The 25,129-nt window shown below is 33.0% G+C and overlaps 1 protein-coding gene across 5 annotated transcripts in view; it reads left to right on the top strand.

Annotated features, from left to right (window-relative positions):
- Positions 1 to 25,129, top strand: part of Graf (GTPase regulator associated with FAK) — a 60,757-nt gene that overhangs the window by 33,024 nt on the left and 2,604 nt on the right. For 2 of the 5 annotated variants that reach the window (XM_065349683.1, XM_065349688.1), the window contains 17 exons: positions 5,268 to 5,378; positions 5,492 to 5,596; positions 9,629 to 9,703; positions 12,793 to 12,862; positions 15,853 to 15,956; positions 16,276 to 16,370; positions 16,497 to 16,578; positions 16,711 to 16,819; positions 16,922 to 17,143; positions 17,239 to 17,344; positions 17,710 to 17,869; positions 19,952 to 20,119; positions 20,194 to 20,433; positions 20,545 to 20,704; positions 20,794 to 20,913; positions 21,657 to 21,708; positions 22,149 to 22,214. In XM_065349683.1, the coding sequence (XP_065205755.1) occupies positions 5,268 to 5,378; positions 5,492 to 5,596; positions 9,629 to 9,703; positions 12,793 to 12,862; positions 15,853 to 15,956; positions 16,276 to 16,370; positions 16,497 to 16,578; positions 16,711 to 16,819; positions 16,922 to 17,143; positions 17,239 to 17,344; positions 17,710 to 17,869; positions 19,952 to 20,119; positions 20,194 to 20,433; positions 20,545 to 20,704; positions 20,794 to 20,913; positions 21,657 to 21,708; positions 22,149 to 22,214 (2,045 nt within the window). The remainder of the gene's footprint in view (positions 1 to 5,267; positions 5,379 to 5,491; positions 5,597 to 9,628; positions 9,704 to 12,792; positions 12,863 to 15,852; positions 15,957 to 16,275; positions 16,371 to 16,496; positions 16,579 to 16,710; positions 16,820 to 16,921; positions 17,144 to 17,238; positions 17,345 to 17,709; positions 17,870 to 19,951; positions 20,120 to 20,193; positions 20,434 to 20,544; positions 20,705 to 20,793; positions 20,914 to 21,656; positions 21,709 to 22,148; positions 22,215 to 25,129) is intronic. The other 3 variants (XM_065349684.1, XM_065349687.1, XM_065349686.1) reach the window with 3 other exon arrangements.

The raw sequence follows: 25,129 nt of genomic DNA, 5'->3' as shown, positions 1-25,129 counted from the left end.
CAGGTTTGAGGAAGTTTGATTTTCCAAATGCTTGCCTTAGAAAATGTACGTTATATTGAACTGCTAATCTATTAAGCTTTCAGGAAAGAATACCTCAAAAAACAGCTTCCTGGAAAAATGGCCTTCCTTTTGTGGCAAATATTTTTGTTCGGATTCATTTTTTCTCGTAGAATGATTGCCTGTTTGACATTGGCTCAAAAAGTCGACTTTTATGGTTGAAAATATTATGGAAAAACTTCAGAATGTTAACCAAAAGTTCGTCTGGTGGAAAAACTCCTTGTAATGAGCAATAAAGCCAAAATTATTCAAACTTTGCTTGAAATAGCAGTTTTAAAAAATGTTGAATTTTGAATTCTAAAATGAAAATTTGAAACACAAGTTTTTAGGGTTACAGAATCACTTGATATCTTTTAAATATGTAGGTATTCCATTATAATGACAATCTGGGTGTCTACAAGACTGGAAAACCTGGAAAAGTCAGGGAAATGTTAGGGAATTTCGTAATTTTCTCGCAAAATCCCTGGAATTTTGAAAAAAGTATCAATTGCAAATTTTGGATAAGGACCTGTGATGAAAGAAATCCGTTATTTTTTACTTCTCGAAAGACACATTTTCAGAAGCTTTTGCCCTCGCTTCGCTTGGGCTTGTTTTTTTTTTCAAAGGCAAGATAAACATTCCTAGATAATAAAAATCAAGTTTTGAAAAAAAAAATGAACTCCTCACAAAAAAACATCATTTTTATGCATCTCGAAACACAGAAGATTTCGCTCGAGCCTTGTTCTCTTTTCTTTTTCCAAAGTAACTTCTTTCAAAAAAAAACATCATTCCAATATTAAAATTTAAGAAACCAAAAAATAAACTCTTTGCATTAAAAAAACCTCGTTTTTAGGCATCTCGAAATGAAAATTTTCTGGTGAATTCTGCTGAATCAGTCAACAAGATTCGCCAGAAGTCACCAGGTGTATAAAATCGCTCAAATATGGCCTGTTCTTGCAGGGTGTCCACAAGACTGGAAAACCTGGAAAAGTCAGGGAACTTGGTCGGTCTGGAAAAGTCAGGGAAAAGTCAGGGAATTTCGTAATTTTCACGCAAAATCCCTGGAATTTTGAAAAAACGATCAATTGTAAATTTTGGATAAGGACCTGTGATGAAAGAAAAACGTTATTTTTTATTTCTCGAAAGACAAATTTTCGAAAGCTTTTGCCCTCGCTTCGCTCGGGCTTGTTTTCTTTTCTTTTTCAAAGGCAAGATATGACCATTTCTAGATACCTATTAAAAATCAAGTTTTGAAACCAAAAAATGAACTCCTGACAAAAAAAAAAACATCGTTTTTATGCATCTCGAAATACAAATTTAGAAGAGCTTTCGCCCTCGCTTGGGCCTGTTCTGATTTCTTTGTCAAAATCAACTTTCTTCGACACGGTATCACCGAACTTGATCTAACACTTCGCGATCGTCGGGTGTTGAATAATGCTCTCTGTAAACGAAAAAATAAAAAAAAATTATCCGAAACAATACATCATTCAAATTCTAAAATTTTAGAAGCCAAAAAAAACTACATATTTGTCTTCACATGAAAAAACCTCGTTTTTATGCCTCTCGAAATGCAAATTTTGAGAAGCTTTCGCTCGAGCCTGTTCTCTTTTCTTTTTCCAAAGTAACTTCTTTCAAAAAAACATCATTCCAATATTAAAATTTAAGAAACCAAAACATAACTAAACTCTTTGCATTTAAAAAGCCTCGTTTTTAGGCATCTCGAAATGACAATTTTCAAAAGTTCTAGCCCTCGCTTCGCTCGGGCCAATTTGTTTCTCGTTTTCAAATGATCAAATTTCATATTTTCAGGCCTCCAAAAATCCAAAAAACAAAAAAAAATTGTATTAGTCACATGAATAATGTATAAATTGGCCAAAATTGATGCATGTTTTATTTATTTGTTTATTTATTTAAAAAGTTAATAATCGAAGTTTAGCTGTTTTTTATATGCGAAGAAGTGTGCAGTTCGAAGAGAAGCTTATGAAATAAAAGTACCCCCCCCCCCGAATACCTCTTTAATTAAAGTATGGGGGTAAGCATAGAAAATTAAAAAAAAATTGTCTGGAAAAATAGAAAAATTGGTCTGGAAAACCTGGAAAAGTCAGGGAAAATCATTTCCAGAAATGAGTGGACACCCTGTCTTGTTAAATTTGTCACTAGAAAGTCACGAGGATATAAAATATGACTTTTCCATGTTCTGGTTAACTCTGGCGAATCAGTCACCAAGATTCACCAGAAGTCACCAGGTGAATAAAATCGCTCAAAGATGGCCAGTTCTGTTTCTCATTTTGAAATGAACAAATTTCATATTTTCAGGCCTCCAAAAAAAGAAAAATTTTTATAAGTCATCTGAATTGTATTAATTGGCCAAAATTGATGCATGTTTTACGAGTATTTATTTATTTTTAATTTAAAAAGTTGATAATCGAAGTTTAGCTGTTTTTTATATCCGAAGAAGTATTCAGTTCGAAGAGAAGCTCATGAAATAAAATCACCCCCCCCTCCTCTTTAATTAACGTGTGGGGTAGCATAGAAAATGAAAAAAAAATTGTCTGGAAAAGTGGAAAAATTGGTCTGGAAAACCTGGAAGTCAGGGAAAATAATTTCCAGAAATGAGTGGACACCCTGAGTCAATTTTTCAGTTTCTTATTTTGAAAAAATTAAAAAAAACATTGGTCATGAAAATTTGGCTAATTTTCCAAAATAATCATTCAAGAATTATTTTGAAAAATATTTTTGGTTATCTTAGTGATCATTGATCAACTATGTACTGAGATCAAATTTATGCACAATTCATGTTCCCTTTTAAATTTCAAATGATCAATTTGCATCGCTGAACTCTCCTCTTTTGGAACATAATAAATTTTTTTCGAATTTTATTTTTTACTGCATGGTAGGTAAAATCAATTATTTTGATGACACTTCACTAAAAAAAAAATTCTTAAAAATTGACACTATTTTTCCCCTAGTGTGCTGCTGGACATTAACTGCGTATTTATACCACAGCACCGGATATATGGGAGCACACGTAGAGCGAAAACGTTATCTTGATTTATCCTGTTGCGTAACAGAGGTGGTTGTTTTTTTTTTGGAGAAACCCCCCTGTTGAAAGTATATTATGATAGGAAAAACCACACAAACGTTAAACGTGTTGAAAGGGCTCGTGATGGGTATATTCCTGCGTGTTGCAGTCTACCAAAGTTTTTTTTTTTCTCGACTCCACTGAAATTACTAAAATGAATACAGAGTGACTCTCGATATAGAGTACATTTCATCACGTGATCGTTAAGCTGATGGAAATTATTAAGAAAAAATAAGGGATCGAATGCTGTCGCCCCTGCTGAGACGGAATTATTGATTTAGACGTAAAAGTAGTGTCGCGGAGTGAATTTTTACGTGTTGGTAATACTCGTTAAATGGAAACTGGAATTTTCCTATAAAGGGTTCTGCGTGTATTTAATCCTAAAATCCGATTGAGAGAGCTTTGAAATAACGGACCGACGTGCGGACAGTTTGGTGTGATTAGTGAACTGGAACAGTGTTGAAATTATGTCAGAAAATGTTAAAATACGACGACGAACATTTTAGCGTCTTGTTAAAGCCCGGCTTAACTCTATGGTAATGGGTGTCTTCTTCGAGTAGAAATGTCAACAGTTATTTTAGTCCTGTGTTGAAGGGGCACTAGTGGAATGACAACGAATTTCAAATGGCTTGGTTTAGGCTCGAATTGTCGCGGTAATGACCTAATTAGAATGCAAAAAAATGACTGAATGTTGGAGCTGTTGAGGTGGAACCGAGCTTCGAGTTCAAAGCTTATGGGAAAAAATGTGAACAGCTAAAGTCGAAGTTTATTTAGTTGATAATTTTGATTCACAGGTGGGAGCTTTTGGGCAGGAGCAATGAAAAATTTAAATTATGATGATTTTTTCCCATTTTTTGTGCAGTTTTTCCTGTAAAATCCTAAATTTGGATAGCAAATTTTTTAGGAATAAGAATATGCTGAAATCTGTGCTTTAAGAACTGCAGAAATTTTAGAAAAATTCTACGAAAGTCCTGTGTGGTTTGAATGGTAGATTTTGTTAGTCACAAAATTCCGAGATTTTAATTCTTGGAAGGTCGTTCGTGCAATTTGTATCGAAACCGACCTTCCTGTCAATTTGTTCTGGTCAAAGTAATTTTCACGTCTTCATTTACCAAATTATTTAGTAAAAGTGAGTGTAGTTTTTCGAGTGTATCAAAGCCACCAAAGGTACGATCACAAAGACCCCCTGTAGTGCATTATTATTTCCAGAAGGGTGGAATCGAAAAAAATAAATAAATAAAATGAAAAAATGAATTAAACGCAGGGTTTTGGAAAAAAGCCATGGTATTTGTTGGAAATCCTTTGATTGGTAAGCACTCGTACGTACAAAGTGAAAGGGAAACGCGAATAAACGAACTTTAAACAATTTTTTATATTCGACGAAGGGAGAAAGAGAGTGGAAGTTTCAAAAAGATAAACCAGTAGGTGGAAATTGACCATCGAGTACACGGAGCGAACGAATAATATAATTTAATATGACAGTATTATAGTCCGAATTAGCAAAAACTGCACTCTTCCTGTATACATAATGGTAACAATTGGATTAGTTCCAAACGTGCATGCTTAATAGACGACCAAGTGGTGGCGTGAATTTCGATTAAATTAAATTGTAAAACGATCACGCTTATGTGCGAGGCGAGGATTCATCGCGTTATAATTTGGGTGGAAATCAACGATTAAGAAAGTTCATCGAGTACAAGAAATTTATGGAGGTGACGACGACTTCCATATTAAGAAATTTTTACATTATTGTAAAAGTTAACACGCCGCCAACGTGGTTAAAAACGTGGACGTGCGATTACCCGACGACAAGAAGGAGTATATAGGTCTAGCCCTAGGTATCGCGGCGAAAAAAGAAAAAAAACTTTAACTTTCGCATGGTAACTTAATACACGTTAAAAGTCTTCATTAACAAATGCCATGCCACGCGTTAATTCCGTAAAACGAAAGGAATTATCGAAGCATTATAAATACTTAGTCGAGGATTAGGATTTTATCTGTCTGCTCGACGAATGTTTCACACTCACAGTCGCAACTTTTTCGTAATATGATTCGAAGATGTTTCATCGTCTCGGAATGGAAACCCTAAGATTTTTTTCTACCAGTAATTCTAATTTCGTTTGTTTTTCTGTTTCTTTGTGTATTGCAGGCAGATGCGACGTTGGAAATGGAACAGAGACATTTTTGTCAAGCCAGTCTTGAGTACGTTTTTCTCTTGCAAGAAGTTCAAGAAAGAAAGAAATTCGAATTCGTGGAAACTGTAAGTTCCTCTTACCTATACATATAAATGTAGACCAACCATGGAGAAATTTCGCGAAAAGTTCTTATTTTAAACGAATGTGTTCTTTTTGGTTTGTTTGATGTTTTACGCAGCTGTTAAGTTTCATGTTCGGATGGTTAACCTTTTATCATCAAGGCCATGAAGTAGCCGAAGATTTTAAACCGTATATGCGAGAATTGCAATTGCGTATACAAAAGGTTGGTAAATTTTACATTAGTGAATTGGTGAATGGTGCATATGAAGATCGGTGTTTTGTAAACTTTGATGCAATGTGTGCTGCGGAAATGTGGCGAAATTTGTGCAAGTGGTTGAGCTGGTACTGATTTTGATTCATGTGAATGCTGTAGCCTTTTTGGTATCACAGGTGGACAAAAATTTTATGTTGAGTAAATTTTGAAATTTTGAAATGTAGGCATAATATACTTTTCAGTAAAATTGTATACACCATTTTCACCATTTGAATGATCAGAGAAAAAATGAAGGGAAAATTTTGACAAATATTTTGAAAATTTACAGTTTGGCTGTTGATCATTTTTTCCCCTTTAGTCGACGGTTTTTTTAAGCAAAATGTTCGTGTTTATTTTATTGGAACTGAAGAGTTGGTTTGTGGGGAAATTTGAGAAAACCTAGCAAAAAATTATCATATGTATTATTAGGTACCTCAAAAAGACAAGGTGAAAATTTAGGATTTTTTGTAAATATTTCCCCTGTTTTCCCCTTTGAAAAAAGTTCGTAGTTTCGCTGAAAAAATTATTGATGAATTTAATAAAGTTCCTCGATCCGTGCTAAACTTTTCAATAACTTTTACTAAAATAGTCAACTATTTTACCCTACTCTTGAAAAAGGAAAAATTGAGAATAAAAAGGGGGATGAATGTAAAATTCACCAAAAAAAAAACAATGTTTATTTGAAGAATAATGTCGATTGGAATTTATTCAAAAAATTCCCTGGTCATATGAAAACACTACGATTTTTTTTCAAAGCGAGAAATGTTTTGAAATTTTGTGAAGTGTGAAAACTTTGAGCTTTTGTGCAGTGACAGGAATTGTTGAGTATTTCCAATAGCTCATTTAATACTTTCGCTGCGATCTTTCATGTTGAAAAAAAGTTGAATCTTGGCTCAACCAAGTGGCTTTCTTTTGAAAATCAAATCAAAATTTTAAGTAATCCAGAAAAACTCCCTACCTACATCTTTCCCCCCTCCCCCCTCATCGCAAAAAATTGTAAAGTGAGCGACTGAGCGAATACTGAAGAGTTGAACCCAGAAAATGCAAGAATATTCGTTTTCAGGGAACTCAAATTTGTAAAAAATGACGTAGGTTATTTTTTCCCACTTAAAAAAAATGGAAGGGCTGCTAAGGCACCAATGGGATCGTTTATTTGAAAAATTAGTATCAATTATTCGAACTCAGTGCCATCGAAATCCTTACAAATGACTCATCACTCACTATTCTTCATTTTTTTCTTTGAATTTTGGCCAAAATTGGGGGCTTTTATGCTCTCTAGGGTTGTTGAGATCTTATGTTAAAAATTCGTGTGCTGGAAATGAGTCTAAAAAACAAAATTTTTTACTGTCATTTTTAAGTATCACAAATAATAAACGTTCATATTTTGTGCTTATAGAGATGTGCAGTCTGAAAAGTGAAAAGTGAAAAGTACTTTTCTTTCAATGAAAAGTTGAAAAGAAAAGTTCCTACTTTTCACGTCACTTTTCAGTTTTCACTAAAAAAAAAAGCGAGTGACCAATCAATTTACTCATCAGATATCACTGACCTCATTGATGAAGTCAAATATCAAGTTTCACTCTCTCCACTCCTCCTTCTTCGCAATTCAGCACCCATTTTTGATATTTTTCACTACATTTTTTTCAAAACTGAAAACCCCAAAAATGTTGGAGGCTCTAGAAAGGCTCAAAACTACCACTATTCGATTAATTAGGTGGAAAAAAATGATTTTGGTTTTTTGTGTGTTTTAGATACTTAGGCAAAAAATACATCAATTTGAAGCTCTTGCAGAGAGCTTTAAAATGAGACTCACACGATTTACTTTTCACACTTTTCACAACTTTTCACACTTTTCAATGAACTTTTCACTTTTCATTTCACCAAAATTACTTTTCTGAAAAGTGCACGTCTCTATGCTTATCATAAAGTCAAATGATGAAATATTCAAATTTTATTTCTGATTTTGAATTTTCCGAGTGTTTTTTTGAAACAGGGTTTCGAAAAGAAGTGTTCCAAGTTCGATTAATTTAAAGGTAGGAGTAGATGCTCTCAAAAGTTAGCAAATTCGTTCATGAAAATTATGAGGCCTTTTCCCCCATCTTCTGGAAGGAAGTTATGATGGATATACTGATTCTTCGACGGAAACTCGTAAAAAAATTGAGCGAAATTGAGGTTGTCTGAGTATAACTTTTCAAACTTGAGGGGATTTTTGAAAATTTATAATTATTTTGGATCTGTGAAACTACATATAAAAATTTAATTTTGAATTAGAAAACTGTAATTTGGTTTATACACTCTTTTCGACATTCGAAATAAAACGACAATTTCGATAAATTTCGAAGATTTTTGGATTTTCCAGCTTTTTTGAAAAATTTTATGAAAATGGGGCCAATAAAAAGATCAAAAATGTCGCTTTCTCATTTCAATACTGGAATGATCCATCCAAAAATGAAACAATTAACAAAAAATTTTTGCTAAAATTGTAAAATTCTGGGCAAAATTGAAAATTCTATCGACCCATTTAAAAAAACAACCTGCCTACGTGAAAATAATTCCAATTATTGTACCCATCAATGCACTTTTCGCAATTTGGCATCAGTTTCAGTCTCAGAACGTTGTCTTACAAACCGATAAAACTTCATCGTGTACTCGTAATACGTATTTATGACCATAGTACCTCTGTCAACTTTTGGCCAGCATCTCTTGTGTAAACAGAATAATATAAAAGTGAAAAAGTACGCGAAGCGAACTGTGCCATACCTATGTACGAGTATAACGTCAAGTAGACGTACTATTCTGTAGTCTGTACTCTGTACACAGAGGAACATCCGATGTGAGAGAATACGCTTGATTACTGTCGTAAATAGGAAATGAGCGTGAAACGTGAGATTTTTTCATGCTTCGAAAAAGGCTAAAGGTATGTACAGGGAGTTCGTGGGTTGGTTTTTTATACATATCTATACCTACCTTCCCTTCCCTGTGTATACGTAGAGATTTTTTTTTCATCCACAATGATTCGGCAGCTTAGTGGACTCTGTGGACTCTCTCAACACGGCGCGATGATAATGTCGGTCCCTTTTTTTTATTTTATTGTAGTTGCTGTTATCTAGTAATCTAATCCTGTACGTTGCGCCGTGTAATTTAAATAATTACAGGGTTAAGGAAACGTGGGTGGTTGTGTATGATGATGATGACGACGACGAGCTATGCAGTATGTAGGTCTATCTAGGTAGTATTAGGTACATGGTTCAGTAGCGAGAGAATACTCGTACCAGCGAGAGAGAAAGAGTGAAATTTCCATACGATAAATTTATCGACATCGGCGCGGCGCGGGGCAGCGCGGCGGCGATGGTAGATGCATAAGTCGCGTGGTAATCAGCTTCGGATACGGCGATGTAATACTCGCGTATGTTTCCTTTTCGAACTTGACGATTGTTTATTTCCTTCTACATACTATACTCGTCGTATTGACACGAGCGATACTAATTAAAGATTACGTCTCGTCCTCGTCAAGTTTTCCAACTTTGTTCGAACGACCTTGAAATGATGTCATCTTTTAGGAGTAATTAACCATGGGTGCAAATTTATCGTCTCGGTGTTGCTATAAAAATAATGAAAACGAGAACCGAATGTGACTGCAATGGAGAATATGGGATTCAATTTTTTTTTTCAAATTTTACTTCGATCAAATTCGAATTTCTCTAATCAGATAATGTTTTGTCATACAGGATGCATTATTTAAGTAATTGAGAAGATTTTAAAAGGGAGCGGTGATTTAGCGAGGTAATTGAGACGTGTTGTGTGTGTGTGTGTGTGTGCTGCGATTTTTTTCTTTTTCAATTCTTATATACTAACTTATTACCTATTCGATATGCTAATATGGGTTTCATTTTTCTTTTTTTTTCACTACATACATGCGTATACAATTGGCTTATTAATTTTTTTGTTGTTTTTTCCATTTGTTTTTCTAATACTATTTTGAACGTTTTGTTTGCACGCTAACAGACTAGAGAAAATTTCGACGCTACTCGGGATAAAACTGAGTCACTTATGAAAAAAATGCTGGAACTGAGACAAATGGTAGGTTGAATTTATGTATTGATTGTATTACGTAATTAAATGCACTCAATGTAGACGCAGATTCAGGATTGAACCGTTTCGTTCAGTCGTATTGATTTGATATCCATGTTTGGATACAGCAGAATTCAGACCAGATCCCTCTCCCTTCCTTCCACCCTATGATGGAATCCTGAAATACGAGACACACGAGTCTCAAACGAAATACTCGTGAAGATGCAAAGGTTAACCGAATAAATGTTTATTCATCAGGCAAAAGTCTGAAAGAACATTCGCTGATTCAATTCTTGAAATCATTCAAGTCGTTTTCCTGATCTAAAAAAATATTCATTGTTTTTGGAGAAAAATTCGTTAGTCAGGGTATCGCCATTTATAAAAAATCTAAAAAACCTGAAAAAGTCAGAGAATTTTTTGAAAATGTTCATCTGTAATTTTTTAATAATTTCAAGTAAGTAATAGTTTTATTGCAGGGTTTATTTTGGAAAAAATTTCTCTCCCGTCGCTCGAGTAATTTTGTCCGAATGTATTGTAAAACGTGATTTTTTTTTTAATGCAAAGGAAGGGTAATTTTGAAAATACTGTGTTTTTATTTCGAAAAAAAAAGTCTGAAAAATGGAAAAATTGGTCTGGAAATCCTGGAAAAGTCAGGGAAAATCATTTCCAGAAATGAGTGAACACCCTGTTAGTGTTTTGTAGAAACAGAATGCGTTAGAAAGAATGAAAAAAGTTGACAATTTTTTTAGGAGAAATATTATTCAGTTTTTTTTTCAAAATCTGATGAAAAGCTCAAATTTGGTTCAGAATTTCAAAAAATTTTGTTCATTGATTTTTATTTTCATTTTTTATTCATTCTCATTTTAATATTTTTGAAAGTCAATGAAAAATTCATTTTTTTCGAGTTTTTCTCCTTCAAATTTAATTCTAGAATTGGCTCTTGAAAAAAAATTTTGTTTTTTTCATTGAAATTACCTGTTGATGCGATTGTTGTGAAGTTGTTTTTGATAAAAATTTTCTCACGCACCAATTTTGGAATGATGAAAAGTTTATAACTTTGAGCTTGAAATAAGAAAGGTTGGAAGAAAATGTTTGAATGTTATCGTCTTTATTCGAGGCCATTTCTTACTTTTTTTTTTTTTTTTTTTTTTTTTTTGAGTCAGATTGCAAAAATCGCGCCGATTTCCATCGTAAGTCGTAAAATTATTAATTTTCTGGATTTATAGGAACCACTATCAAGTTATGGTACAGCCTCATTATATCCTATTTTTTTCTCTATAGGTATTCTGAATACGCCCTTTTAATATTAAAATTGTTTTCTGAAAATATTGCTGTAGAAAAATCAACATATTTTTGAGATTCCAGAATGACTCATAATTTTATTGGTTTTTGGGTGAAATATTCCTTGCAGAAAATGATCGGATCCGATGAAATCTGATCAGATCCGTACATTCCATTGATCCAATTCTCCTATTAGATCTAGTCAGATCAGAGTTTTGATCAGAGTAGATCAGTTCTGACCTGGTCAGATAAATTAGGAGAGACCGGATTGGATCTTACCAGATCTGGATGAATCTGATCAGACTTGATCAAATCCGAACATCTTGATCGGATTGGATTGGATTTGTCGAACTTGATCAAATCTCCGGTAATTTTTTCTGCGGGTTATTATTCGAACAGTTCGCGCCCAGTAGTTTCATTCTTTTGCATTTTATGAGATGAATGATATTCTCTTTTCAACATTAACTTGTATTGAACTTGTCTGTGGACATTGGTCATTCATCTGCTCGAGTCAAAAAACAAAAAAAGTTTTTTCATAATTCTTCAGCATTCATTTTTGGTAAAGACATTTTCTTTGTTTTTGTTTTTTTTTTTTTTTTTGGTCAAGTATGGAAATTTTGTTTTAATTACTCGAATTAAAATTGTCCTTTCAAGCTTAAATATAGACCAATTATCTTGGCTCATTCTATTTATAACAAAAGCTGAAATTACATGCATCCCTGAAATGTCAAATAGTTTTGATGGATGAATAAAATTATCATTTTTTTCGCTTTAATTATGACATAAAATTCGAGCATTGTAGATTGGTATGAGAAGAGGATAAAAAAAAAGCGCGGGAAAAAATGAAAATTGCACCATTTTTGGGAAATCTCAAATAAAAAATGTTGACGAAAAAAATTGCCCCTTTCAATCGTCCTTGCAGTATGATTAAATGATACAATAAGGTTCAAATTCATTGACCTAGGTTATGGTTTATCCTGAATCTGTGTCTAGATGTGAAGTCTGCGTATCAAACCGTGTATTTGTTTTTGTATTTGAATTCAATCCTCAACTCTTTTTCGAAACACGTGAAATGAATTTTATTTCTCGACTATAAAATTATTCGTACAATGAGTTCAAATATAGATGATTTAACGTCATTTTTATCTGCGAAAAAATATCAATCTCGGTGCTATTTAGAGCTATAAAAATGATACGACGTAATCGGTAATTAAAAATTGTCATTGAACTCGATACGGTAACTTCGAGATGATTAATTTGAATGCTCCGTTTAGCACTCGTCGATTGGAAAACTACATGTTTGTTTTTATCCTATTCGTTTATAAGAGCAAAAAAAAATACTTAAACCATTTACACGATTCGGTATAATTAAGAAGCCGGAATGTGAAACTTGATTATCGGCATTCCCTTATCGAAAAGCATACGACTTACGAGTTTGAAAAAAGCTCTCACTTTTTAAAGAAATTAATCCGAATGGGTGCCTTGGTTTTGACTAGAATAATATAGAGTCAGCGAAGACAAAAAAAAAGTGATTAGTGGAATACACACGGTGATACGTGCGATATTACGAAATATTCGTCGCTCGGATTTTATTCTAATTTACATAACTCTAATTATACGGCTTAATTGTATTTACGCGCACGTACTACTACAGCTTATTATGTATACGTGTGTAAATTTTTCTCACTTTTTTTCGTACATAGATATATTTTACAATACTGCGAGCTGGCTAAGCCACGATCTCGTGAATCGCGATTCGCGAATCTCGCCATCTATAAACATATTGTAATTCTCATTGTATTTTTATTATGTTGCAGAAACCTACAGATCCAGTTAAATCGAGTAAAACGTATACAAGAGAAGGCTATTTGTATCTTCTCGAAAAAAGTAATTTCGCACTATTAACGTAGTATATTTTATACGCGACGATTGTTTATTCGATCGACTTTTATGGGTGATTTTTATTGGCTCGAGTGAGATGATTTGTTGCGGTTGTTGTGTGTTTGTGTTGTTTTTTTCCTTTTTTTTTTTTTTATTTTACGCAGTTCACGAAAAAAAAAGAAGCGGTTAGCGAGTGAAAATGTGTATAGATAATTGCGAGAGCGAAAATAGAATCGGTTGATCGCGTCAACTGCGACCTTGATCTGGTTTTTCGTTATAGTAAATTTCCCAACTTACCTAGAGATAATAAGAAAAAGACCAATTGTGTGGGAATTTGACCGGTGCTGGAATTATGTAGGTACTTCATTTTTTCAGATCTGTTGGGATATTATTATTTTTGTTTCAATCATCGAGCATGCGGTAACAGCTGAGAGAAATTTCTGTCTCGTCGAGTTGGAACTCGAAAGCTAGTTTAACGAGTAAAATTACCCAGTTGAACTCGAAATGAAAAGTTTTAATGGATTTGAATGTCGAAACTTGTATTTTCAAATTACTTTAGGAATAGGACTTGGTTTTTCAAAACATTTTCTTTCTTCGAACGTTTCCGGTGAAGTTGATTTTGCCGGTGCAATTACATGTACTAGGCTTGTATTTTTTTTTTTTTTTTTTTTTTTTTTGGCTACCAGACGAAATTTTACGAGTACGAGGTACGAGTTTTTATATTTTTCAAAACAATATTATGAAAGAAATTGCATTTTTTTTCTCGTTTGTACGTATTTCTACGAAATTTTGTTGTAAATTTGATTACTCCTTGATTTTCTCAATTATTGATTATTTTTCTCAATTTATTAGGTATATTGAATGAAATGCTAGAAATAAGGTAAGGATGGGGGGAGGGGGGTTTCGATAGTCAGATTTTTTATTGAATTAGAATTACGCATCATCACTCTTACTTCAGTGGCCATATTCTGATCCTTTTTGTCCCTTTTCATGAGAAAATTTGAAGTTCGACTTCCAGAACAGATCTCTGCAACAAAATCTAGGCTTCGTCTCCCAAATGATTTCAATTTTCTACTTCTGAGTAGAAAGTTTCAAAAACTGTAGGAGTGGAAGTTCCAAAATCCAGGTTGAAGATTACCTCCAATACCTCTCTGATAGGTACCTTGGTTTTTAAAATTATGTACCTAATTGTAAAATATCTAACTTCTTGAAATGAGAAATTTTTTCAAATGTTATGGGCTACTAGGAAATGCCTTTCCAATGGAGCCTTCTGCCTTCTCATTATTCCTTCGAAAACCAACTTGAAAAATGATTTATGGCTTGAGGAAGGTCATAATTATAGACAAAAAGGTCTTCGAGAAGGATCTGAGAGAATATATTTTACTTTGAAAATTGTCAGCTTCTCAGGGAAAACTTGCATTAAATTCTTAAAAATTGAAACGATTTTCTTAATAGATTTGATTTAACTGGAAGAAAAGATCATGTGGAAAAATCTCAGAAAAGTGAATGCTCTGCATTTTTTTTTTTTTTTTTTTTTTTTTTTGAATAGTAAAGACAATTGAGGACTTCGATTTGAATTCTGATGGTAATTTGAGAGGGTTCGAGGAGCTTTGAAGTTCAAATCGTGAAATTGAGAGAAAATTAGTGCTTCGCCCCTTTCAAAACAACGACAACAAACATTGAATCGTGAAGTATTTTTAAGGTGGATTTCTGAAAATTTGTGGTTTTTTCACTGGATTCCCTTGAAAGAAGGTAGAAGAAATCAGACTTGAAGGGCCTCTGCAGAATGCATTTTGTTAGATTTTGGTCAAATTTTGCAAAATCTGAAAACCATACCTATTCGTAGAATGTCAAAAAAAATAAATAGATAAATCATTTTTCAAATTGGATGAAATTTTTAGCACAGTTGGATATTGGCTTAGAAAGTCAGGAAATCAATGGAAAAATTTGTACCAAAATCATCAATCAGAAATTGAAAAATTTTCACAATAAGCACGTTTGAAAAATTTTCCTAAATGAACTAATCTGACTAATCACATGGAACATTTCAAGTTTCGCGCAGAAAATTATTGACTCAATTGGGGAAGGGGGGAATTCCGACGAACACTGAAAACATAAAAAAGATCGAGGAAAAGATTTTTAGCTGTAAAATTTCAAATTTTCAATTACTTTGAGGCAAAAAGCTTTTTTGAGACCTTCTTTCTCTATCTCGACGTTTTTAATCCATTAAACCTTGAAAAATATAATTTGAGCTAATAAAAGTTCAGTTTTGAGAATTCAACTCCATATTTTGTCGATCGAAAGTGATTTGGATGAACGTAAGATTAACTAATTGGGTTCTTTTTGCAGTGTAATTTTTATTATTAAACTTTTTCGTTCATCTTGAGTAATTCCAAGTACTAGAATTAGAACTGGAAAATTAATTTCCAGAACTTCCTGCTGCATTGTGCTGGAAAATTGCTCATCACCTCTTCTCCATCCTTCAACCCTTCAACAAATTAAAGTCGTTTTAATTAAAACAGGAGAGAGACAACATTTTTTGCAGCATGCATTTTTATCATTAAACGTTCGTATTTTTTCTCGTTCTTCAAAGATGTATTTTGATGAGTCCCATTTCTCTTCACCGTAACCGTAATTTCGCTGAAATCCGTTTATTAGAAAACATTACTGGATTGTTTTTAGTAATTTTTCGAGGAATTTGGAAATAAAAATCTTCGAACGTCTTGGCTGTGTAAAAATAACCCAAAGTATTTGTATTCTTAATGGCTGCCCATTCCTCGTATCAAACCTTGGAACTATAATATCGAACTTGGAAGTGAAATTTAAATCGAGCTATTTTTACTCGAGGGTTGGTCAGAGGGGAGAAGTGTAAGGCAAATGAGTCGATCGAATAATTATGTTGATATTTACCTATTTTTAATCGAAAATAGATTTCTACGTACCAATAATACGATATTTTCTAATTCGATGGATTTTTTCTCCTCTTTTTTTTACAGAAGCATTAATTGGCACAACGTTTTGGACGAAGCATTATTGCATGTATGAGAGAGATACCAAGCAATTTATGCTAATACCGTACAATCAAATGACCGGAAAATCGGTTAGTATCCCGTCTGGTAATTACTTATGTAGATAATGTGGATATGTCCATCTATGTGTACGAGTATGTTGCTGTCATAATGTGAGAAAGTACGTGGCTTGGTACAACGAGATGATAAAATATGTATATATGGTATTACGTAATCGTATACCTATTTCTGTGTATCAACTCGCGAGAAAATAATTTGAGAAAAAATTGAAGGGGAGGAAGAAGAGGAAATTTTAAGAAACGAGCACATTCGCGAGGAACGAATTACGAATTTATTGTAGACAATTTTTCATATTTAATTAAAATTATTACGATATTATTTTTATTTCAGAATACGTCGGAAAAAATCACCGTTTCGTCGTGTACAAGAAGAATGTCTGATTCGATAGATAAACGATTTTGTTTCGATATTACGTCAGACGACAGGTAGAAAAATTACACTCGAATATACCGCATCATACATGCGTGAAAAGCTGAACAATTCGGCGAAATATAAAAATAATAAGTGTATAGCTAACATACACGTATACGTGTGATTTGTACTTGTTACAGGCCAGGTATAGTTTACACGTTTCAAGCACTTAGCGAAGAAGATCGTAAATTATGGATGGATGCGATGGATGGCAAAGAACCGGTAAAAATTTTCAAATAATTACTACACTACACGTATAATATTTCGTGTGTTAACCCAAAAGCAAACACACCAGCGGTAGATAGAAATGACATTCGGTCTAATGTGTGTGTGTTTTGGACCCCCCTCTTGCAGACTTACGGCGTACCTGTTGTAAATAAAATGCCGAAACCGGAAGAAAGATATCTAGACGAAGTTGGCTTCGCGTTTGTTAACAAATGTATAGAAGTATTAGAATCTCGAGGTAAGATATTCTTCCTCCTGTGGCAGTTTAAAATGTTAGATCTATAGCTGAGTGGCAAATACCAGTAGGCTAATAATGTACAAACATACGGATTATTTACAGGTTTAGATGAACAAGGCTTATATCGAGTAGTTGGCGTTAGTTCTAAAGTTAGTAAATTATTATCAATGGGCCTGGATAGAAGAAAAGGTGAAAAATTATGCCTGGAAGATTCTCAAGAATGGGAAAGTAAAACGATCACGAGCGCTTTAAAGACTTATCTGCGTAATCTGCACGAGCCTTTGATGACGTTCAAGTATCATAATTCTTTCATCTTGGCTGCTAGTAAGTCGACCGATTTGTTTACATTGTAAATTGAGTGTTAATTGCTCCTTTCGTGACGAAAGATTTATAATACTAATTTTGTCTATAATTTTTAGAACAAGAAACCAGAACGAATCGAATCAACGAGGTGCATTTCTTGTTGCATAAAGTTCCACAGCAGAATTTCAACATGTTGGATATTTTGATAAAGCATTTAACCAAGTGAGTTTGTAAAAATAAACTCCGAGTGTGTGTTCATGCATACGAGATTACGTGAAAGTTTCATCAATATGTACGAAAATACCATTGTTGGTAATTATCGCGATGATAACGCGTTGAATGATTAATTTTTTTAGCCAATTTGTATAAACCGTGTATTTTTATCGTCTTGCGTTGTACAAAGTTGTTTTGAATGTATGTATTTCGTATAAAGCGGAAAAAAGCAAATTGATGAAAATTTAGCGCGTGTAAAGTGCAATTGCGATACTGAATGGACGATTGATGATATCTTTTGGCCAATTTTTACGTATCTCGTAGATGTAAATCGATCGGGTTCATTAATGGATTTTTTTTCGTTTTTTTTGCAGCGTTGTTGCTCACAGTGATAAGAATTTAATGACTGTTAGTAATTTAGGAGTTTGTTTCGGACCCACGTTACTGAGACCCGAAGAAGAAACCGTAGCTGCAATTATGGATATTAAATTTTGTAATATAGTCGTTGAGATTCTGATAGAAAATTATCATAAGGTGAGATAATTGATTGAACTTTTAGTTCTACAGGGTCAAGTTCGAAGCGATTATTTTTATTACTTATTTGATAACGTGTTTTTTTTCGCAAGTACGAGTATTAAATTGGTTATATTGAGGTATTGAAAAAAATCATCGCGGTTGAATTCCGATTAATGGTACATATGATGAGTTTTAAGCGGAAGATTTTTATATTTTAATGATTTTATTATCGTTGAAAATTTTCTGTGTGAGGAATATTGAATTAGATTCGGTTGATAAAGTCGTGTTAGTAATTTATAGAGCGAATACAAAAATAAAGGGGGAAAGTATGATAAATCGTGAACATTTTTAGGATGAAAAATGACTATTTTGGTATCGCAAAAAAGTGTTGGTTTGATAAATTTTGTGCTAGATTATCAGTTGTTTTCTGATTAATAGCGATGATTTTTGAAAGGAAATGAAAATTACATTTTTTCAGTCCATTTCACATAGGAGAATTATTTGCAAAATTATAGGTATTAAGTACATGTTTCAAAAAAAAAAAAAAAAAAAAAAAAAAACGGATTCAATACGTATAAATGTACATATTTAGAAATTTCAAGATATTTTTATTTTCATTTTTATGCTTTCATACGCTTTTATGCAAAAAAAAATTTATGAGACTAGGAAAATGTTCTGGTCAGATCAAAGTTTTGACCAGATTAGGTCTCATCAGACCTGATCAGATCGAATAAGGGAAACCTGATTGGATTTGACCAGATCTGAATACATCCGATCAGATTTAATTGATCAGGACAGGCCAGATCAGATCTGAGCATTTCTAGGATCCAATTACATCACTAATCAAATCAGAGTGGGTTAGGTCTGTTTAGACCTGATCATATCCAATCATTTTCCTCTGTTCCGATATCAAAAGATTCAAAAATACAAAAAAAAAATGAAATTTAAAAATTCATTTAAAAAAATAGGTACGAACAGTGCAAAAAAACTGGTTGAAGATGGCCTTCAATATGCATTTTTGTTCTTTGAATACTATTTTTTAAAATTAATTAAAGTTTTTTGTTTCCAAAAAAAAAAATGAAGAACTGCCCAAAAAATTATTTTAATTGGAACATTTTTAACGCGAAATATCGTTCTCAAGGATTTTTTATCATCACCTTTCTTTTAACTACATAAAATTATTTTTTTCTCTTGAAAAAGGTCCAAAAAAATGTATTATTTTTAAAAGTGAAATTTCACTCCTCTCTCAGGTTTCCACTCTAGACTAAAGAAGGAAGGGGTAGCAATGATTTTTTGGGGTGAAAAATTTATTTTAAGGACATTGAGATGAAACATCGAAAATTCCGTACTACTTTTTTATCTCATATTATTTTACAATTTTTTTAAAAAGTAAATGTGATAAAAATGGATTTTTCTGATGGTTGAAACGAAATTTTTGGAATGATGTTTCATCGATCAAGTTTGAGATATAACATTTTTACTAAAATTTTTTTCACGACATTTCATAATTTTTGTTGAATTGCCTTTCTTCAATTTCCAAAAAATTAAACAAAATTCAATCACATCAAGAGAAAGAGAAAATGGTACCAAAAAAGCACCCTAAAACCTGATTTTGAGTCATCTTATTAGTAATTTTTATTATTGGAGCTTGGATACCAGATACCTATAGTGAAGCATCATTTTCTACTTTGATGAAATTACAACCATTCTCGATCTCTGAGAATTATTAATCGGGTTTTTTCTTAAAATCTACATTTTGTACAAAAAGCACTGGAAATAACTCAGCTATCAATTTTATGTCAAAATGAAACGATTTTCCTGAATTTTCTTCAGTAATTTTCGCAAAATTGCTTCTATGTAATATTCGGAGTAAAATATTATTGAGATCAGCGTACCAAATGATCACATTTTAGGTGTATTTTTTTTCAATTGAGACAAGTATGAGTTATCTTGTTTTTTTTTTTTTTTTTTTTTTTTTGTTGATAATCAGATAAATGAATACTTTCCTTCTTACCTTTTTATATTGTTGAAATTACTTTCGAGAAAATAATGCTCGATTCTGAACGTACGTTTTCTAACATTTTCATCTTTACGTTTCAGGTGTTCAAAACATTACCGGAAATCGAGAGATCGGAATCGGTGGAATCGTCGCCTCAAAATCATTCAAACACGAGGTCTTCGCCTCCTCCATCAACTCCTTCTCCGGCACCACCGATGGTCCACGCCAGACACAAACAAATAGTTCAAAACGCTCCGTCGTTAACTCATGTACGATTTTTCTTCTGCAAAAAAAAATTCCAAAAGACGCTTATTTAAATTTAATCAACTTTTACATTTTACAGGCTGTGATTACTAGAACGTATTGTGATGGTCCTATGTTGAGCGCGAGTTTACATAATGTGGCAACAGCGACAAATAATTCGTCTTCGTCGGCTCCATCGTCTCGAGATCGAGCCGACAGTTACGCCAGTATGCTTACGCACAGCGTCGATCGTGATAATTATGTATCAGTTGCTCTGCCTTTACAAACCAAAGTTTACCATTCGCAGTCTAGACCAATGCTAAATCGAGCACCGGCGTCGGTACGACTACGAATCCTTTAGCCCGTTTTGAAAACCACCTCGTCGGCGCGGCGAGGTGTAATAACAGGATGTGTTACGTATGTGTATTGATACGGAATTCTATTTTTACAGGGTGTATGTGCCGGAATGCCTGCGTATTCGGAAACTAATATTCATAATTTACGTAATAGTTCTGCGTATAATGTAAACTCTCATCATTTTAATAAATCTATAACGCATCCGTCTCAACAACCGCCTGCTCCTCCTCCGATGTACTATACGCCACCGTTGAGTAAGTTCGATGATGAAGATGAATCATGTAGTTCGATTGATTTTTTTCTGTCATGAATGTGCATTCGTGTAATTGATTTTTCTACGTAGTAGGCTCGGAGAATTTAAACAGTACCAGTAGTTCGAATGAATCAGTCGCGTCGTTATCGTCAAGAGATATCAATAACCACAATAACTATAATGATAGGATACCGCAAAAAAATAAGAGAAGTACGTATCGTTTTATGAAATATACGTGTCAATGATCACAGAATAATGCAGAAATGAACGAACAGTCTCGAAAAATATCGGTCATAGGGTTGAATCTAATTCGAATACAGTACAATAATTCGATCAAATCTTGAAGTTTTTATTTTAAAAAATTTCAAATGTGTTTTTTTAAAAATTTTATGCGTAGGAAAAAAAATACTTGAAGGGGTTTCTTTTGATAATCCTTCCAAAGAAAATTCTATGGCTCGGTTTTTTCGATTTGAGTTGGAATTTGGCTCATTGAAAGTTTTGAGCTGACGAAAATGATTTTTGGAGAGTTTTTGAATAGCCTATTGGTATTATTGATTTTCTAAAGAAATAGTTAATACGGAGATAAAGTTCTGAAAATTGGTTTATATGCTAAAGTCGACTCTCCAAAACAATTGTCATTCATCATTTTCGAGCTGATCTGGAGACTCCAGCATAATTTTGACCTTTCTCCAGTGATTTTAAATCACTCTAGAAGACGTTGAAATCGACTTCGTCAGCTGAAAACTTAATCTTGCCACAAGTTTGACTTTCCAAATCGAGTGGGCAAGGTGATTTGTTGAAATGACGATGTAAATATTCTTCTATGATCCTCTTCAGTAAAGGTTATTTTTGTTCATTCATTTACTGGATTAAAAATACGAAAAAAATGAATTCTTCATTCTTCATAATCAGAGAAAAATAAAATACAATTTAATGACCCTTTTTTTTTACAGGTTCAGCTATGGGTATTCACTATGCATCCAGCTACAAACCTTACGACTCTGTGTAAGTATTCAGTGTGGTTTTCGGCTTCTCTATGAATTCTGTTCTTTTTTACCTCACCGTTTTTTTTTCATTCTCTTTGTTTCCTTATTACTGCGTTTTTTTTTCTTACGGTATTTTGGATTATTATATTTACTATTTTGGGGATATATTTTTCTTTAGAGTGTTTCGTAAGTTTTTTCTACTCTGATTTATATTATTAAAAAATGAAAAACATTGAAAGACATGTAAATTTTGTACCTACTACGTGCTTTTGTGCGCTATTTTTTTTTTCAATTTTATTTTTTTATGGGATGGTGTCAGTAGTTTTGCGGTGATGGTTGCAAGGGACGAATGGTTGATTAATGCATAAGTATTCATAATTTATACATACGTAGAATACGATGTTGTTTTTTTTCTCAATTTTTAATCATGATAATGTACATGGACGGTGTTTTTATCAGGGTAAGTGTGGCCGCCAGTCCGGTAATTAGCGGCAGAACTAGTCCTGTTTATACATCTAACATAAGGTGACGATATGAAAATTTCTTTATACGTAGAGTTGAATGCGCTTCTATGGCGGCTTTTCATGTCGTATACTACTCGTATGTGTGCCATTTTGCATGTAGATGTTGTTGATGGACTATCATTTGGGTAGTTTTAGGTGGTACATTTTACATTACGTGTGTTTTTTTTTCATGGGTTATGCTCGTACAATATACGAGATTGCTGGATTTGTAGAGTTCTCGAATTTATTGAATGTAGGGTGTGATGATGAGGTTAGTAGCTCGGGATTTATGTACTTTGAAGAAGGATTCTAGAAAATAATGGTCGAGGATATTCGGGTGATTATTGCATTGGCACACTAATGCTGGAATGAGCTTTAGAATAAAATTAGGTACTGAAATTTTCAACAGAATTGGTCTACTTTCTAACCGTTTGAAAAAGTATCAATTTAGTCATCGAGATTTATTATCGACTGGAATTTCTCTCGAATAGTTCTAAAAGTCATTGAAATTATCGTTAAAAATACTCGAGTCGTTGTTAAAATCGTGGAATTCTTGTTAAATGTGTGAGTAGATTTTAAAGATAGGTTATTTTTAGACATAAATTCAACGTCGAAGTCGAACTAATAAAGAAAATCTTACGATTTTTAAGAAACTTGTAAGATCTCGAACGTTGATAGTCCATTAAATATTATGTTTTCGGCTTTTTTGATTTTTTTTTTCTTATTATTTTATTTTATTTATATTGTTATATCCTTATAGCTGAAATCCTCCTTTGCTTTTATATTGCGAATTTCTGAACGTAGTTATTTTTCACGTTGGAATTTATTAGCAATGTGTAATCTAGCGTGACTATAGTATTATTTAGACTTGAAAGTCGTTTTGAAAGACATTGAGAAAATTCGCGCAGTTTTTCCAAAGATAAGTTTCAAAATATTGTATACATTATTATAGCTTCGCCATAGGAAGTGGAATGAGCTTTGTTGCACCAGCTTTACACGTTTATTGTATAAATATCTATATACATTTATGTCAAATCACTACATACCGGGTGACCAAGAATAATGGATTTCGATGTTATCAAAAGGGAGAGAAAATTCCCCCGACGAAAATTAGAAAATTAAATAATCATGTATAAAATGGGCGTTTGAGTGATTGTTTCAATGAAACACAAAATAATCTTTCATTTTGCACGAAAGCACTTTTTCTCGATTGTTACTCCATTTTCCAATTTTTACTTAGGGAAATTTTTTTCCCTTTTTGACTTATCAGAACATTTCAAACCCCATTATTCTTGGTCACCCGGTAAGTTAATAATATTGCAATGTAATAATATCACATGGGATTTTAATATGGGCGTTTGGCATGTTCACATGCGTCAATAACCAATGGGAATTTTATCTACTATTTGGGTCTTTGTCTCCGGTCGACATTGGCTATTGAATTGTAGTTTTTTTTATCAAAATGTTTGCTTCTATTCCTTCGTCATTATTCTGTGCGAAGCATTAGCCTTGATGCTGTTCATTTATATATTTATACTTGACGTACCTAATGAATTTGGAAGAATTGAAAGCGTGTCATAAAAACCTCAGAACAAAAGTTCGAGTTGCCAAAGATGTTTTTTTGATTTTTGGAGAATTTTTTCGAATTGGTGCCTAATAATTTTCTACGAAAAGAGTAAATGCAAAGAAAAAAATCTGAAAATCGGTTTATAGGTTAAATTCGACTCCCAGAATCGATTACCATCATTTTCAAATTTTTAAATCGATCTGGAATCTAAAGCCTCCAGAAAAAGTAGACTTTTCTCCAACATTTTCAAATTGTTCCAGAAGGCGTTATAATCAACTTTTTAGCTGGCTTTTCAGTCCTTGATTTTATTTTTTTCGACATTCCGAATCGATGGGAAGGGAGGAGCAGGGAGGACGGTCCGTTGTAAAAGGTAGAAGTAGTTTGAAGTAATTTGTTGCAAAAATATTTATTTTAATGTTGTTTTTTATTCGAGTTTTCTACATTGTAAAAAGTGCATTTTTTACCAGATCGATTTTAAAATTTCGACTTATGACAATATTTAATATTTTCATCTGCTTAAATAATTACAACGCCTTCTGGAGAAATTTAAAATTTCTGGAGAAAACCCAACCTTTGCTGGAGGCTCTAGATCAGCTCGAAAATGGTCGTAATCAATCCGTAGGGGTGCCCTTAAAGAGTTCAAGTATGTAGTTTTGGGTAATTTGTAGCAAAAATGGACAATTTTGAATTCTTTTTTCAAATTTGAGATTTTTAACTTGTTTAAAAACATGCACTTTTCAACACGTCTCTTCGAACTTTCGATTCATCTGCCCTAATCAATTCGGAATGTCGGATTTACGACAAGATTGAATTTTCAGCTGCCAAAGTTGATTACTACAACTTCTGGAGCGATTTGAAATAATTGTTGAAGAATGGTCAACTTTTGCAGCAAGTTTCAAATCGGATCAAAAATAGTAGACATTAATTTGGGGGTCAATTTTTAGTATGATGACCGATTTTTATAATTTTTTGTCTCTAGGTACTGGTGTTTTTTTTTGTAGAAGATTAATGTACAGGCATCGATGGAATATTTTCGCCATTTTCAAAAATTTGCCAAAAATCAACCTTGGTGGCTGAAAATTTGGTCCTAAGGTCTGGATGATGTACTGTTCACTATCCACAGGACTTCTTTGTGTGTGGTTTTTTTTTGTTTTTTTAGGAGAAGGGAGATTTTTATCCCGAATTTGAATTTCTAATTTTTTCACGGTCCTCATTCCTCATCCATTTTCGATGAAATTTTGTTAATTATTTTCCAAAGTCTTCAAAAATTCAAATTGTGGAATTTTTTGCTTGTATTTTTGAAAAAATATTGGGAGTGCCAATTTTTAATCTGATGGTCAAATTTCTTTTGAGTTGTGTGGTATTTTTTT

Source organism: Planococcus citri, chromosome 2 (genome assembly GCF_950023065.1).
Source record: "Planococcus citri chromosome 2, ihPlaCitr1.1, whole genome shotgun sequence".
In the NCBI taxonomy this organism is placed as follows: domain Eukaryota; kingdom Metazoa; phylum Arthropoda; class Insecta; order Hemiptera; family Pseudococcidae; genus Planococcus; species Planococcus citri.
The sequence above is the reverse complement of the archived record's forward strand: the minus strand, read 5'-3'. Positions and strand labels throughout refer to the sequence as shown.